Source organism: Gossypium arboreum, chromosome 4 (genome assembly GCF_025698485.1).
Source record: "Gossypium arboreum isolate Shixiya-1 chromosome 4, ASM2569848v2, whole genome shotgun sequence".
NCBI lineage: Eukaryota > Viridiplantae > Streptophyta > Magnoliopsida > Malvales > Malvaceae > Gossypium > Gossypium arboreum.
The window spans coordinates 25,101,576-25,119,576 of record NC_069073.1 but is presented as its reverse complement, the minus strand read 5'-3'; the positions used below and the strand labels follow the sequence as shown (position 1 = coordinate 25,119,576).

The 18,001-nt window shown below is 34.0% G+C and overlaps 1 protein-coding gene, 1 long non-coding RNA gene and 1 pseudogene across 2 annotated transcripts; all 3 read right to left on the bottom strand.

Annotated features, from left to right (window-relative positions):
• Positions 1-485: 485 nt before the first annotated feature.
• On the bottom strand, positions 486-936 carry LOC128291721 (uncharacterized). The gene is made up of 2 exons (XR_008281539.1): positions 715-936; positions 486-564 (listed from the first exon to the last, which is right to left on the bottom strand). It is a non-coding gene; the product is annotated as an uncharacterized LOC128291721 (long non-coding RNA).
• Positions 937-4,931: 3,995 nt separating this feature from the next.
• On the bottom strand, positions 4,932-6,861 carry LOC108459253 (agamous-like MADS-box protein AGL65). Its single transcript, XM_017758599.2, has 8 exons — positions 6,640-6,861; positions 6,438-6,497; positions 6,340-6,358; positions 6,161-6,244; positions 5,995-6,056; positions 5,353-5,449; positions 5,196-5,240; positions 4,932-5,104 (listed from the first exon to the last, which is right to left on the bottom strand). The coding sequence occupies exons 1-8, from the start codon at positions 6,825-6,827 to the stop codon at positions 5,081-5,083; spliced, it is 579 nt and encodes a 192-aa protein (XP_017614088.1). The 5' UTR covers positions 6,828-6,861; the 3' UTR covers positions 4,932-5,080.
• A 680-nt stretch (positions 6,862-7,541) lies between these two features.
• LOC108459494 (uncharacterized) lies at positions 7,542-9,886 on the bottom strand (annotated as a pseudogene).
• Positions 9,887-18,001: the final 8,115 nt, after the last annotated feature.

Below are 18,001 nucleotides of genomic sequence, written 5' to 3'. Positions count from 1 at the left end.
GCTAATTGATTTTGTGAAAAACAAAACAAAAAATTTGTTCAGTTTCATGCTTAACAAGTTCAGGCACTAAAGCTTTATTTTCAGAACCAAAATTTTACACTTTATTAACATAAAAAGAATATACCTTCCTATTTCAAAGTCCATTAAGAGATGCAATGAGATTATCATCAATCATCTTTACTTGGTTTAGGTCCTCAATATTATTTGGGTTTCTCCGTCTCTATCATTACAATATCACAAATTTTATTATTAGAATATTTCACCATCTATTATATCGTGATTCATGCGTTGATATGTGCTTAAATCCTGACACGTAACATTTGTGTACATAATTAAAATCGATTTATACAATGATCTGTACATAAATATCAACACGTGACATTTACATATACAATCAAAATAAATCCCGATAAATGACATTTATATACAGAATCAAAATCGATTTATGTATTAAATTGTGTATTAAAAAAAGGGAAAATAAAATATTTTATTAAAATTATTTACCTTTCTTTGTGCTCCTCGAATGACAAATTCGACGGTCTCTTACAAATACTATTTAACCCACTGGTTTGACCATTTTAAAAAAAAAAAATTAGCAGAAGTAAATTAAAAATAAAGCTAAAATAAGGAAGATGAAATTTCAATTTCAATTGTAAAAGAAAATAATAATATCAATACAGATAACGAAAAAAAAAATAGAATGAAGTAATTTACTTGGAATTTTGACCAACAAAAAAGGTTGGTCCACCAGATGGGGAAGAAAATAGAAGGGCAACATCAACTTCACACAATATATTAAGTTCTTTATTTTTCTCCAGAATTCATGTTTTATGCTTTGAATCTTTTGCTTGTCTTGCTTTCAGGTCTTCCACTCTTTGGATTTTTAGTTTTTTTCTTTCCATCTATGTTTTCTATGTGCTTTTTAAAATTCCTTTTTCTGGTGTTCAAAGGAAAAACCATTGGTATTTATATATGTAAATATGAGTTCTAATCATTTATTATGTAATTATTAGGAGAATCTAAGCTTATTTAAACCAATTAAATGCCACATTATTTTCCAGATTTGTTAATGCATTTTTGTTGAATTCAATAACTCAAATTTTGCCAAAAATTTTCGGTTTCTTCTCTTTTTGTACTTTGATGTTTTTCACTTTCCATTTAGAGAGTAAGAAAATTGAAAATAATATACGTGCGATGATGGGACCACATTGGGTGATTTTTTTCTCCCTCCAACTCCCATTTCCATCCCATATTTATTTTAGGATTATATACCTTAATATTTAATTTGATATTAGACCAGATTATATGATTGAATAAATATTTGATAAATATATAGCTACTTAATAGAAAAAGAATTTTAAGTATTAAATTAAATATTAAAATCAAACTCAAATATCAAATTAAAATAAAAAACTTGTACCAAATTTAACATCCTACTAAATAACATATTAACCTATTTATTATATATATTGGAACTCGATCTGCTTAGAATATGATAAACATTCAACTTCAAAATTGATTTCAAAATAATTTTTCCGGCACTCTTAAAATTTTACAAAAATATTTTATGTTACACTCTTCCATCCCAAAAAAAAAAGTCAAAATTCACTTTTGTTATATCATTTTTTAAAAAAATTGGATAAATTACAGATTTAATGACTTATATATGATTTGGAATTATTTTTAGTCATTGAACTTAATGTTATCAATTTGTTACATTTTGGACACTAAGACATCAACTTTGTAACAGTAAATTGACGTGATACATTATGTCACCATTTCGAGAAACAAACTTGTATGAAAAATCATGTTATACTATCCGGCATAAGGAATATAACAGTCGAGAAAAATTTAACATAATAATATCAGAAAATTTTAAGTTATCTTTATGTCTCATAGATGTTAGGCAGCCATCGAGTCGTATCTTCTTGCGTCCCTTTCACTAAGGTTCCCATCAGGGAGTCTTGTCAATTCAATAAGCCACATGTATGTTTTTATCTTCTGGAAGTAATCTTCTTTGATACCCAAGACAAGGTATCTCTCCATTTTAATTTGATAGGTGACATACTAGTCTTTCAATTGATTTTTTCAATCTCGACTAGAGTAAGAATGTGTTAAGATTATCTACTAATATAAGTTGTCTTTACTCATTATAATCCAATCGTGCAATGCTGCTTAATATTACTTGAAACGATAGATAATGTAACACCCTAACCTCGACCTAGATGTTATGGCCGAATCTGAAAGTGTCACATGGTAAGGGTTTTGAAAGCGGAGTTGTCTCATCAGAACCTTTATGTTTTTACTTGAAAACACCATCTAATTAGTCCATTTTCCAAAACTTATTATAGCGAAAGCCTTAAAATCGTTGTATTTTGAAAATGCAGTCGTGTTTTGGAAAAACCTTTGTTTACATATAAATTGTCATTTTTAGAGAAAAGCATTTTGCTTAAGCATGCATCAACAACGTATAAATCCAAAACCGAAAATTATAAAACCAAAAAGTCCGTAGAGTCCCAGAAATTACAAACTCTCAAAAATAATCCTAAAATCATAAATAAACCATAAATAATTAAGTTTTAATAGTTTACGGTCGAGTGGTCACCACTGAGTTTCTGCCGCACGGATCTGCCTAAGTCTGTGGATTACCTGATAAAACAGACAAATAGGAGTGAGTTTACGTTAACTCAAAGTGTAACCCAACATAATTAAGCATGCAGTCAAACAACATCATATACACAATTAGAAATAGATATAGACTTAATTTCAGACTCAGATTTAGATATCAGATTTAGATTCAGATTCAGATTCAGATAGCAGATATGCCAAAATCCTATCCCCTTCCTCTACATACCAACTCCGACCATCCCATCACACCATGTGGGGCTAAAAACACCCACCGATCCCTACACATCACATCATGCAATTAAAGCACATATAAGATAACATGCAGCCAAGCTGCCAGAATATAAGTGATATACGCCGAATAGAACACTTCCTCCATACATATACAAACCCCACCCCAGTCAAAGATACAAAATTATCAGGTATAGTAGAACGGTTTAAACATGATCAACATGTTTATATACAGATAACAGTATGGGCAGGCATACATTTAGTATATTACTTAAATCAGTCTATCAGAATATCATAACATTCAACATAGGGTTTAAACAGCCCTTACCAACCCCACGATAAGCCCACAGTCAATCGGAGCGACCTGTGCAATCCTAGGGAAAATTTCACAATTATGGGCCACATGCCCGTGTGGTTTGCTCATGTAGGCCCACACGCCCATATTTGGCCTTGCCCGTGTGGCCCACACACCTATATTTGGCCTTGCCCGTATGACCCACACGGCCTAGCCCAGAACCCACATGCCCTTGTGGAATGCCTGTGTGGGCCCACACGCCTAACTTGGCCTGGCTCGTGTGGCCCACACGGCTACACTCAAGTCACCACACAGTTGTGTCTTGCGCATAGCCATGTCTCGTACACGGGCGACCACACGCCCGTGTGGCGTCGACAGTGCAATTTGTTGGCTATTGCCGAAAACTCATTTTCTGCATTTCGGGTACACACCTGGTATCGATTTGATGTGAAAACACACACGAGCCTTTCAAAACCTAAAAACAAAGTTTCCAATCCTATTAGCAACCAAACCACAAGTTTAAAATGATACCCAAACACACAAAACTGGCTTACTACTAACGAAACGATCCCCACCTCGAATTAAGCCACTGAAATAAGGTTTTCTACCTCACAACCTTCTCTTGATCACAAAATCCACCAATTAATACCACCACCTAACATCACTAAAACCGAACCATAAGAAACCGTAATAATGACGAAAGAACGCGAGATTCACGAATCAATTCAAAGGAACAAAAAAGGTTTACCGAAAAGAAAAAGAAAACGTCAGAAGATGGGAAGAAAAGATTTAACGTCAAAAATTTTGGGGATTTTCTTAGAAGTGAGAGAAAAACAAAAAGATGAAAAGAAAAGAAAAGAAAAAGATAATATCCAGATATGACACAAATCCCTTGATTTTCTCCCACTAACCCACCACCTTAGACTTCCAATACAACCGAAATACTAACAGTCAACTGAGCAAAAAAAAAAATACCCATGCTCACTCCGAGTTTTAAACACAAGACCTCCAATACACCAACTCCCTTACCACTTGAACCAACAAACTTATTCTAATATGAATTTACTGACAATTTAACATAAGCCAATTGAACAAAGATAAGGCTTGATTCCAAAATCACAAAATTAGCAAGGGTGAGACTCAAACCCAAGACGTCTCACACACACTCAGAACACTTACCCACTGAAGCAAATACACAAATTTGTCAACTACCCAAAAAAATAGAAATAAGAAAGTTAGGGCGTTACAGATAATCAGTAAGCCAATATTTGCTTTCATTTTGCTTTCCGTACAAAAACGTTGAGGATAATATACAAAATATATTGTAGATTTTATAAACCCAAATTATTTGAAAAATTACGAGTACATTGGTTTTATTAAACCAATTTGAGGGTAGTATACACTAAAGGCACTAGATTCCAATCGTCTTGACGACCCTTAAATTTTGTATCATTGATTCAAGCTCAAGTGTCAAAGATCCTTAAATCAAAATCAAATTTTCAAGTACGTACCACTCCGAACCCGTTTTCAAGATCAGATCTTGGCGATCCTAAAGCAAATAATATTAACCCAAAATTAAGTTTGGATGACCTTTGGATTAATTTCAATAAAGAACCGAACATATTTTCAAACATTTGAAGTTTACCACATCAATCAAATATTAAATTTAAACAACTTTTGAATTGAAGCTTCACTAGGGAGGGTCAATTTTTTTTTACCAGCCTTCGTCATCTATTAATCAAAAGATGTTAGCTTATTGAATTAAAGATGAGCCAGGAAATTTAAAAGCCCATTCAAGGACATATTATTCAAGAACATATTTAGATGGCACATATTTGATAAAGAAAACTATACTCTTATGAGTTCATTTATCATAATTTTAAAACATTGCATTAACAAAAATCACAAGTTTTGGAAGGAAGTCATAGTTTAAGTTTCCAGGTTCTCATTTCCCTGCACAACAACAAAAAAGAAACCCATGTTTTAGGTATTTTACTTATAGTTGAAAATGCATAATTAATTTCATGCTTATTGAAAACCCAACCTCTAATTCTCTTTCTCTGATTTGCTGCTCCATTGCTAATTGATTCTGTGAAAAACAAAAATTAAAATTTGTTCAGTTTCATGCTAAACAAGTTCAAGCATTGAAACTTCATTATCAGAACCAAAATTTTAATACATATTAAAAACAAAGAATGTACCCTCCTGCTTCTGAGTCCATTAAGAGATGCAATAAGATGATCCTCCATCATCTTTATTTGGTTTAGGTCCTCAACATTATTTGGGTTTCTCCAGTCTCTATCATTACAATATCACAAATTTTATTATTAGAATATTTCATCATCTATTACATCGCGATTCAAGTGTTGATATGTGCTTAAATCTTGACACGTAACATTTGTGTACATAATTAAAATCGATCCATACAATGATCTGCACATAAATATCAACACATGACATGTATATATACAATCAAAATAAATCCCGATAAATGACATTTATATACAGAATCAAAATCAATTTATGTATTAAATTGTGCATCAATCTCGACACTTGACATTTACATAGAGAATCAAAATAAACCTAGACACGTGATATTTATATACACAATTAAAATAATTTTCAACATGTGATATTTTCACACACAATCAAAATCATTTTATGCATCAATCTAAGTGTAAATATTGACACGTGACATTTGCATACACAATCAAAATTAATTAATATGTTGATCCATGCATAGATATCGACATATAATATTTACGTGCAGAGCAAAAATAAATCTCAAGACGTGACATTAACATACACAAATCAAAATCGTTAAATACTAGAATATTTCAAACCTTAGTATCTTGCTCTTTTCCACAAGTTTATCCTTTAGCTCTTGCAGCTCATCTTCGTACAACTAGAGCAAAATAAAATAAAATAAAATAAAAAATATAGATTTAAAAACCAATAAAAAAGAGAAAAAAGAATTATTATTTTTTCAACTTTAGGGAACCCATTTACCTTGAGGGTATCAGCATTTGTGGCATGGGGCAAGCTTAATAGATCAAACTCTGACTCCGAATTTTCATAAATTTTCTTCAACATCTTCATTTTTAAAAATTAATTTTAATTGTTAAAAATAAAATTTTCATTCTTATTTTTAATTTCAAAAAAATCGCTATATTAGTGTCGGAACATACCTCTATTGTATAGGCCCTCCTGGTGAAAAAAAAATTAGCTATTGATTTTTTAAAAAACAAAAAAATGGAAAATACAATATTTTATAAGCATGTTTTACCTTTCCTCGCGCTCCTCGAATGACATATTCGACAATCTCTTAAGAATACTACTTAAACCACTGGTTTGACCATTTAAAAAAAATTAGAAAAGGAAATAAGAAATAAAGCTAAAATAAGGAAGATGAAATTGAAATTTTAATTGTAAAAGAAAATAATAACATCAATACAGATAATGAAAAAAAATAGAATGAAGTAATTTACGTGGAATTTTGACCAACAAAAAGGGTTGGTCTACCAGATGGGGAAGAAAATAGAAGGGCAACATCAACTTCACACAATATATTAAGTTCTTTAGCTTTCTTCAGAATTCCTGTTTTACGCTTCGAATATTTTGCTTGTCTTGCTTTCAAGTCTTCCAATCTTCGGATTTTTAATTTTTTTCTTCCCATCTCTGTTTTCTATGTGCTTTTTTAAATCCTTTTTTCTGGTTTTCAAAGGAAAAACCAATGGTATTTATATATGTAAATATGAGTTGTAATCATTTATTATGTAATTATTAGGAGAACCTAAGCTTATTTAAACCAATTAAATGCCACATTATTTTCTAGATTTGTTAATGCTTTTTTGTTGAATTCAATAACCCAAATTTTACCAAAAAATTTCAATTTCTTCTCTTTTTGTACTTTGATGTTTTTCACTTTCCATATAGAGAATAAGAAAATTGAAAATAACATATGCGCGATGATAGTGATTTTTTCTCCTCCAACTCCCATTTCCATCCCATATTTATTTTAGGTTTATATTCCTAAATATTTAATTTGATACTAGATCAAATTATACGATTGAATAAATATTTGATAAATATATAGCTACTTAATAAAAAATTTTCAAATATTAAATTAAACATTAAAATTAAACTCAAATATCAAATTAGAATAAAAAAAAACTTGTACCCTATTAAATCACATATTAAACTATTTATTAGATATATATTTGAACTCGATTTCTTCAAATATAATACAACATTCAACTTCAAAATTGATTTCAAAATATTTTCTCCGGCACTCTTAAAATTTTACAAAATATTTTATGTTAAACTCTTCCATCCCAATTTAAAATTGGATGAATTACATATTTAATCACTTGTATATAATTTGAATTACTTTTTAGTCACTAAACTTCAATATGTTAAGATATGATTACTAATGTTATCAATTTGTTACATTTTGGAAACTAAGATGTCAACACGTTGTAACAGAAAACTAACGATCACCATTTCAAGAAATAAACTTGTATGCAATATCATGTTAAAGTGTCCGGCATGAGGAATATAACAGTCGAAAAAAAATTATCACAACAATTCCAGAAAATTGTAAGTTATCTTTATGTCTCGTAGAAGTCGGGCAGCCATCCAACCATATCTTCTTATATACCATTCACTAAGCTTCCCATCAGGGAGTCTCGTCACCGGGAGATATAATCAACCGAAGAGCCACTTTTAGTCTTGTTAACTTGGTGGTCAATTCCCCAATCCGTTTTCTCCTGCTTCTCTGTGCTAACAGCATTGTCTGCCGTAACAGGTGGAGGCTTTAGTCCCATAGTGAAGAGTTGAATACTCGGATGTTGGTACTTACTGTCCATCTGCATGAAAAAACTATGAGTTCCGAAACAAACAAAGTTAGAAGAATCTCTCATCTGAAGCTCAAACCTGTCGATAGAATCAAGAATAGAAGAGTTTTGACATGTTTCGCTAGAAAATAAAAAAGGGAGGGGGGGGGTTCCTTGAATTGGTCATCAGAATATCAATACACATTTATTAACCAAAAATGATCGTGCCGGCTGTTCACAGCGGTGGTCTCTGAGTTGACATCAAGAACGACAGAAAATAAATCTTGTGCGTTTCATTTCAAATTTAAAAAGTGGATAAATTGTGTACCTTGGCTTTTGAGACAATCTTCACTTCAAAGAACTTTTTCCAGGTCAGAAGCATCTGCTCGTGGATACTAGTAGAACGGTTATCATGACCCAACTAAACAAAACGTTTAAAAGCAACAATGAGTTCCATCGCTGAATAAATCAATTTCAAACAGAAAATCAGAAAAGGTATCATACCATAATTGTGGTTTTGGGGCCTGATAATGCGATTATTGTCTGCAATAAAGGTCCCACGAGATGCTCCGCGTAAACTTTAAAAGGCAAAATCAGTACACCACATTTGCAACTATTCCACAAAAAGCTTTATGTTACTACAAGAATATATGCATCTGGAGAACTTACAACATCTGTACCAATAACGTAGTCAAATGGTGGACCAACAGCTTTTATATGATCTTCATTTCCCCAGTCCAACTCCACGACCTTAATTGATCCAAATGAATCTAAAAATAATCATGCTACCAATGTGAGATAAAGAGTACAACCTGTCATTAATTTCTACAATAGCATTGCCAGGTAATGGTCAAATAATTCCGCTATTACTTAAGCCAAATTGTTCAGTCAAGATTCGTTATGGCACATTGGTGGCAAAAGAAAAAATATATAAGAAAAATGAATCGTGTAAACTAAATTAGAAGAGCTGAAAAAAGGGCACCTGAACAAGAATTCATCTGCAATATCCTAGAAGTATTGCATTCTACATTTCTCCTCAACAGTGGCACAACCTCGATTTGGTCTGTAGAAACTACATCACATCCCAGCAATGCCATTCCTGGAAATCAAAGTGGAGTCAGATTAAGCACAGTCCGAACAAATAAAGCAGAATCATAAAAGACCTCCCCTATAAATATACCCTGACCATAAGTGTTAAATGAATAGAATTAAAAACTCCCCAAACCCCGCTACTCCACAACCTGCTCCAAGTTCGATAACGCGCTTTCCTTTAAGTTTAGACGGGGCAAACCTTCCCTTTCTGCAATTCTTTTCCTAAACAATGAAAGAATTTTGCACCATGAATTTCAATACAGAAGAATAGTTGGAAAACTTTTAAAAATACTTTTTGTGGTGTAAAAACCGTGAGACTTTCGGGTCAAAACAAGCAAAACCTTCTACACTGGGCACAATTTTTCACAATTGGTACTACCGTACTAGAGCTATATCGCCAACATGAAATGTGCAAGCTAAGTGCTGTACCATCGGAAATATGGGTATTTAACAATCAACATCAACTTAAACTCAACTAAAAAAAAGGCCTCAGCATCAACAACTTGAATATCACTAAAATAGTTAAAGAGCCACAATAAAGATTAAAATGAATACCAGAAATTTGGCAAACACCATTGATGTGTCCCAAACTGTTGTTCCTAAATGTTTGGAATTAGGATCCTACCACAATTGTAGGAAAATTTAAGGAGACAATACGATAACTACAACTAAAAACCTCAAAAAAGAAAAAAAAAAGTACTGCACAAGAGAAAATAAGAAATATTACCTGAGAGAAGTGTAGTTGACGACCCAATACTTCAAAAGTGACTACAGATGTACTTGGAGAATTCAACCTAACACAAAACATTAGCACTATATTTAAAAATAAAAAAAAATCCCAAAATTTCTTTTTATTACAACAAATTGCAGGAAACTAATGATGAATGGTATTTTTACCTTTCAGCCTCCATTTGATCGACGATAAGCAAAATCCCAAGATTCGAACTTTTAACTCAAGAGAATCTGAAACTTCCAAATGCTTGTTATTAACTATATTAGTTCTTCAATCCTCGCTTACCGTATGAATCAAAGTTCCTTTCTTTCTGGGTGCGTGAGACTTTGAGTTTCAGACTGCTGTGCAATGAAAATCGTAAGCCTTTCCCCTTTCACTCCATGGTTATGGATGGGGCTGGTTTTAGCCAATCCCAGGCTAAATCAGCCCACTCATTCAACAAAGAAACAATTGGGGTTCCTTATGGCCCATGGAATTTGTGATCTAAAAGGTGACAGCCCATAGCTTTACTTTGTCACTAAAACTAAAGTAATTGCAACATATGTTCACAAATTATAATCTTGATTTTAAAATGATTTTTAAACTTTAAAAAAATAATTTATTCATAAAGTATTAGCATCTTATCAATAAAAACTTTTCATCTCTCTAGCAATCAGCAGATATATTGAATGTTACCTTGAGTATGGTATAAAACATATTCAAAATTTATGAATCAAAATTTAAACGTATGTAGTTATTGCATCACTCAAAATTTAAAGATAATTTTTAAGATTGAATAAAAAATGAAGTTCCACATTTTGTGTCAAAACTTGAGCTTCTTATGATTTGAGCTTAGTTATACCTCAACGCAATGAACTAATAGAATTTTTTTTTTCTTTTGCCCATTCTATTTCTATACGCAAAATATAGCAATAGATAAGATAGGTATCTACCATTGCTAAACAAAACATTCAATTACCACATAAATATTATCATATAGTTTGAGTAGCATGCATTTAAGTATCATGCTAATCACATAATGTATTATTATTGATACTGGTAACACAAGGAGAAGAAGGTAAAGGAGGTAGGTCCAGTTCACTTGTACAAGGGAGAAAGTTGCTAATGGAAAAGTAGAAGGAATAAAGATAGGAGAGTAAAACTAACTTCAGGACAAGAGGATTAAGAATAAGATCCTTCTTCTCTCGTACGCTTATGTAACATCCCTCACTTCACCCGATCGTTGGGTTTGATCTACAGAATGCTACAATCGTTGTCGGAGCAACTTCGGTTGAATAACATGTAATGTAAACATAAATCATACAAACACAACCAATACAGATCATAAGTCATCATATACAACCTTTCTCGGGTCTATATGAGCTAGTATGCTCTAGAATTCACCCGAAATCTCATTAAGACTAATTTGCAACATTTTCAAAATTTCAAAATGATGTCGCGATGTGAGGGGTTCCTCATTACGCCTTGGCCCAAAACCCAGATCTCGTCGCAACGACCATTGCTTGACATTATGATGTTAGCTTTGTTTTTGGCACAAAATAAGCTTTTTGGTACATACGTCAACCAAATCATTATTCACATTTGGTGCACTTAGCATAAGATTCCACCTTCATAAAACATGCCATAATACATAACAAAGAACCCACATCATTTCAATTTAATATATCCAACATGTATTCATTTGAGCAACAAAACATAATAAATTTGCTTAATCAATTCAATATAATCATCAATGAGTTCTAACATATCTTACCATCACATTTACTACCTCATCTCATACTCATCTTATAATTTTAAATGTCAAACACAAAGTCACACAAGTTACCAAAACATAGATTTTCACATTTGAGCATTAACACTTCATGATTCAAATATTAACCAAGTCCAAAATAACTATTCATCCAAAGTAAACTCATATAAATATAACACCTATATACATGCCACATAACTGGACTTTAGAACATTTAAAAGATTACCAAATTAACAATGAGATAGTGTGAGCTTCTTGACGACCCGCTTGACACGTTCTACAAGTTACCAATCTATAAAGAAAGGGAGAACAATAAGGTAAGCATATCAAATGCTTAGTAAGTTCATAGGTGTTAAACCATAACTTATCTCAATAATAATTTAATACGATAAGCTACCAACTTGACAAGTTTATTGATCGGCTGTTTAATGTCACAGTAATAATGTGAAAATGTACACTATCGATACAAGTATAGTAGACAGATGTGAATCTGTTAGATATCAATCCCACAGGGATGGTTGTCTTTTATCTATTAATATCGATGCAATAACTAAATAGAAACGAGATAAATTGTGAGGATAGTTGTTGAAGCAATAACTTGAAAATAATAATATAAAATATGATAATGAGGAACTGGGATCCCCAACATGAATCTTCAGCAGAATACTAAGTGCTCACAAGGTATAAAAGGATATGTGATTGTTGAGGCAATAAATTTCATTTGTATATCTTACCAAGCGTCACTTTTCTATTTAATCTGAGACTTAAACATGCACATTAACCCCAACTTTTGATGATGTCAATATAGTACTATTAAGAGCAAGTGGACTAAATTCATCTAATCCTCACTTAACTTCCGTTGTAATGCTTGTTGGCTCGAACTGTCACTGCACTTTCTAGTTTCAGTGACTGCAATAACACTTCTATGTTAAGAAATATTCAAACCCCAAGATTAAACAATAAAAGCAAGATTGAATAAGAAAGCATTTAACCAAGAGTTCATGTGTACTTCCATAAAAATAGAAAACAAAGAGTAATCACCAGCATTTAGAAAGAAATAAGAAAGGATCGAGTGGAGAATACTATTCCTAGACAACTTGACTGAATCTCTTTATTCCCTCTTGTCTCGCACTTAAGTCTCCTCATCAGAAGCTAATCTGCATCAATTTTCACGTTGGCTCACCTGTGAGAGGCTTAAGCTGCCATAACTGCAAGCTTCAAGGTAGGATAAAGAAGATGATAGTTAAGAAAAAGCTCTCCTCATTTATTTCTTCTCACGTCAACCTTTTATGTCCTCCTCCAATAGTACAAGTGTGTTTTCCTCAGAATTATTCTGTCCTTGTACGTATAGGTTGGTTATACCAGACTGGATAGCTCACACATTTCTAGTTCTTATCCAGACAACTGTCAGATGCGGCGATAATTCTGGACACAATCTGGAATTACCTCATACAGCAACATTAATGCAAAAAGATAGCAAAATTAAGGATAAAATAGGCTAGGATTCACTGAGTTGTAAAATGCAATTTACTAAACTGAAAATGCTAAAATATATGCTAAGGATAACTACATGGGAACAATTTAACCAATAAGTAATGAGGAAAACCTATGTTCTTCCTATTGCTATCATTTGCCTAAACATGGAAACCACAATTCAACAAGGTGAGTTGAACGTATTTCGTATCATATACTTCATTCAAACATGCAATATTCCAATCTACTTATAATCAAGATTTTAGTGTCATTCATGTAATCAAACAACATTTAATCAAATTTAATATAAAAATTTATACCATTTCACCTATTTATCAATAATACATCCAATTTCAATATAAATGACAATCATTATTTTGTTTTATTGTTTGAATTCTGAATCGAATTTATAGATTTTCCACATTTCCATATTGACCCTCTGAGCTTGTATATTCGATTCACATGGTCTTTCGTATGCTATCGATATTCATATATCGTAAATCAGCTTTGTATTACCAAGTCACATTATCAATCCAATTTATATATCATTTATCAAATATCACATTTTATATCCCTATTAACCAGACTTGGACTCAAACCGATACATGGATCTAACTAACACACCAATTTGGCACTCAGTGCCTCATCAGACAATCTGAAGTAAATAGTTTGCCCCTCGCACTCATCAGTATAACCAAAATAAAAGTTGTGCCTAGCACTCATCGACACGTAGTGAAAATAACCCGTACTCAATCTATCGTATGGCATGATAACTATATCTAACTCTTTCCAAATAGTTAATAGGGTAATCAATAATCCAATTTCATTATAGGTTCAACTCTCATTTTATTGATTTCAATATCACCAATTCATTAATCAAGTTATCATGTCATACATATAGTATAATTTATCTCAATTTCAAGCCAATTTCGTAATTTCACCAAGTTATATTATTTTCAATTTTATTCAATTTAGTCCTCTCTCTTGATAATCATTCACAAACATACTAATAAAATTCGATCAGTCATAATCAACTACCAATTCATTAAATAACTCAATTTATTAGTCAATTTATTGTTTTTTTTATGATTTAGTCCATATCTCACCTTTTGTACCTGTAACCCCTATAACCCCTCTCCATTGTTGGATTAGGGTTAGGAGCATTATTAACAAATAAAACAATTAATTCAATCATAATCAACATATAAACTAACTAAAAATATTATAATATGTGTAATGCCCCAAAATTTATATTTCTACTTCTGCAATTATTTGACACAAGTGTGTAACTACTTTAGTGGTTAAGTGTTCTGGGTGTGTGTGTGAGGTCCCAAGTTCAAGCCTTGTCTTGTGAAAATTTTGGTATTTTTCTAAAATAAAGCATTGACCTTGATCAATAGGCTTTTGTTTGGTTGGTTGTAAAAACATATCAAAATGGGCCTGCTGGTCTGGTGGTTAAGATGTGTGTTGGTGTATTGGGGGCCTGGGAATGTGTGTGTTAGTGGGTTAGTGGGAGAAAAAGAGGGGATTGGGATATTTTAATTTTATTCTTTTTTTCAAAATTTTTCATATTTCAAAAAAAAAAATTGACGTTCTTTCCTTCTTCCTATTACCGAATTTCTGTCCTCCCTTTTTTCTACTTTTTTTTTACTCATCTTCTGAATCCACCTCGATTTTTTGCGCAACGTTACTGTTTGGTTTGGTAAGTGATTTTATTTTGTTAGTACTTAACGTTTCGGCTACATGATTAACGAAAGGGTTGTTTTGGCTACCCTCGTTTTCGGTGAAAGGCAAGGACCGCCTGGGGTTCCGTTGGTCAATTAAGTTTTCGAGGCTACTATTCGTTCTAAAGTAAGTGATGAATGGGTTTTTTGAACCGTTTTCAATGTTACAGTTTTAGAATAATTACAAATTAGGACTGATTGTGGGGCTTGGTTGTCGATTATAGGTGCTAGTGATCTCGATAGTGCTTTTGCGTCAAAAAAAAGACTAGGTGTGTACCCAAAATGCAAAAAATGTGATTCAGCGAAAAGCTGAAAAAGTATTTAACGGGCGTGTGGTTGCCCTTGTGGTAGGCCATGTGATGAAAGTCGGGCATGTGATCGACGAGCCAAGCCATCCACATATGACACGGTCGTGTGATGGCCAGGTAGGCCGTGTGCGACACACGGGCTATATCGATTGGGGCCGTGTAGGCCACAAGGGCGTCTGGGCCCACACGGGCATGTGAGATTTTGGGTCAGGCCGAGTGATCCACACGGCCAAGGCCAATTGGATCGTGTAGGCCACACGGGTGTGTGAGCCCACACGAGCAAGCCATACGGACGTGTGAGCCCATGTTTCTGAAAAGTTTCTTAAGGTTACACGGGTCGCCCAAGTTGTCTGTGAACCTATTATAAGGTTGGTAAGCATTACTTAGACCCCTAGTTGTGTGAACTGTTTGTATGTAAACTGAACTGAGCAAGTATACTAATTTGAATGTATGGACTGTAATTGCATATAGCATGACATCTTTTGTATGTTGCATTATATCGGGGTGGGCTATTGTTATTTGGAAGAAGTATCTGAAAAGCTATCAAGCCTGTTATCTGGCAGCTTTATTGCAAATTTATAATTATGTACTGCATTTCGGTATAGCATGGTGTATAGGGATGGGTGGGTTGATTTAATCCCCACATGGTGTGTAGGGATGGACGGAGATGGTGTGTAAAGGCTGGTGGGTAAGATTCTGATTTTCTGTTATTGCATACTGTATCTGATTGAGCTAAGGCCCAAATTTAATCTGTAATGGGCTCAGGCTCAACGTACATCTGACTGTATTCTGATATGTATCTGTATACATGTTTCTGTGGGGATCATACTGAGTTTGTGAAAACTCATCCTTTCTGTTTAATTTGTACAAGTAATCTTCAGACTTGATGGATCAGTGCAGCGGAGGACTCGACGGTGACCACACGTAAATTTTAGAATGTTTTTCTCAAATTTTTAGATTTTATTACTTAGTTGGGGTTTTAATTTATTTTATGGACTTTGGACTGTCTGGCTTTAAGTTTTCGGTTTCTTAATTATTTTACGATTTATTACTGTTATGCTTGATAAAACTCGATTTTCATTAAGATCAAATGGTACCTTTTAAAATAAGTGTTTTCCAAAGCTTCCGCTAAAAGATATGATTTTAGACATAACGAATAACATGTGTTTTACCTCGAACTAAGGTAAAAGCTAATTTAACTGGAACAGTTTTTACTCAATAAACTCGTTTTTGACTTCTATCCCACGTGACATCACCAGATTCGGCCATAACGTCTAGGCTAGGTTTGGGGGTGTTACATTTAGTTGTATCAGAGTCAGGTTGCAAAACTCGGCTGTGGATTTGGGTTTTAAAAATTTGGTTTTAAGAAATGTTCTTTTAAAATGGCTTGAAATATTTTTTATCGGGTCTGTGGTACACCGAGTCTCCAACGCCGATCCTGTAAATGTTCTGAAAACTCTGATAAGTTTTTGAAAATATGATTAGTATATTCTGAAACTACTATAGGTAGTATACCGTACTGAAAACATTGTAGATAGTATATACTAAAAACAGTAGCGAAACTAAAAACAGTAGTAAGACTACGATCGTGATAAAAAACTCTAAACTTCTAATACTATCTTGCATAAAATATCTGTTAATAAATATCAAAATTGTAACTGATTCACAAAATTATTAATGTAGATAAACTTTGAATCAACGATGAGTGCACGAGGTATCCGTGAACGGGATACTAGAGGCCGTGAAAGCGGCCGTAGGGGGCTCAAGCTGAGTCCTCGTCGTTAGGTAGCATGTCAAATCTGGATATGCGCGAGACGCTGGTTTCACCTGCTATGGAAACTGGGTCTTATGATCACACAATCGGGGACGACGTATTGTCCCAGGCTATGTTAAGGATTTTGGAAAGGGTCGCTGGGCTCAATGCTGGATCTGGGGGCCAAGGGTCAGTTACGGAATGACTCCAGTCTAATGGGGCTGAGCTATTCCGGGGTGTTATTGGAGTTACCCCTAACTTGGCTGAGTACTGGATAGAGGCCACGGAAAGAATCATGGATGATCTGGACTTTACCCCTGAACATAAATTGAAAAGGGTTGTTTCCTTGCTTTGCGATGAAGCATACCAATGGTGGCTGACTGTTAAAGAGGGCACTCAGCCCGAACGATTGACATGGGACTTCTATAAGTCTGCTTTCCGAGGTAAATATATGGGGGCAAGCTACATCGATGCTAGGAGACGTTAGTTTCTGAATCTTACGCAAGGGGATTGTTTAGTGGCGGAGTATGAAGCAGAGTTTCTGAGATTAAGCCACTATGCGCGAGGCATAATGACAATTGAATATGAATTTTGTGTCCACTTCGAGGATGGACTAAGGGACAATTTGAGAGTTTTGATAGCTCCGCAGAGGGAGCGTGACTTTTCGGCACTAGTAAAGAAGGCAAAGATCGCCGAATAGGTAAAGCGCGCTGAGTACCAAAATTGGGATAAGGAGAGATGCAAGAATAAGAGGGATTTGGAGCCCTCGAGTTCTACGATGAGGCCTAAGAAAAAGGCTAGATTTGATGGGCTAGTTAGAGTTGGGCCTCTATTGCACCTACTGGGATATTGCCTTATGGGCATTATGGTAAATGCCATCCGGGCGAATGTAAGAGGACAACTGGAGCATGTTTGAGATGTGGTCTACTAAGCACCGCATTCAAGAGTGTCCGTTGAGGGTCGATCAAATACAAGCTCCGAGTTCTGGTACTGCACAGCCGTCGAGGGTAGTTCAGTAGCCATCGAGGTGCTATGGTCAGGCTAGGGGTGGTAACAGTATGAGCCATGGACAGAGAGCATCGGGTAGAGGTGCTAGACAAACTAAGGAGAGGCAGCCCGCTCTTGTTTATACTACTCATCAATGAGAGGACAGAGATGCTCCAGATATCATCACGGGTACAT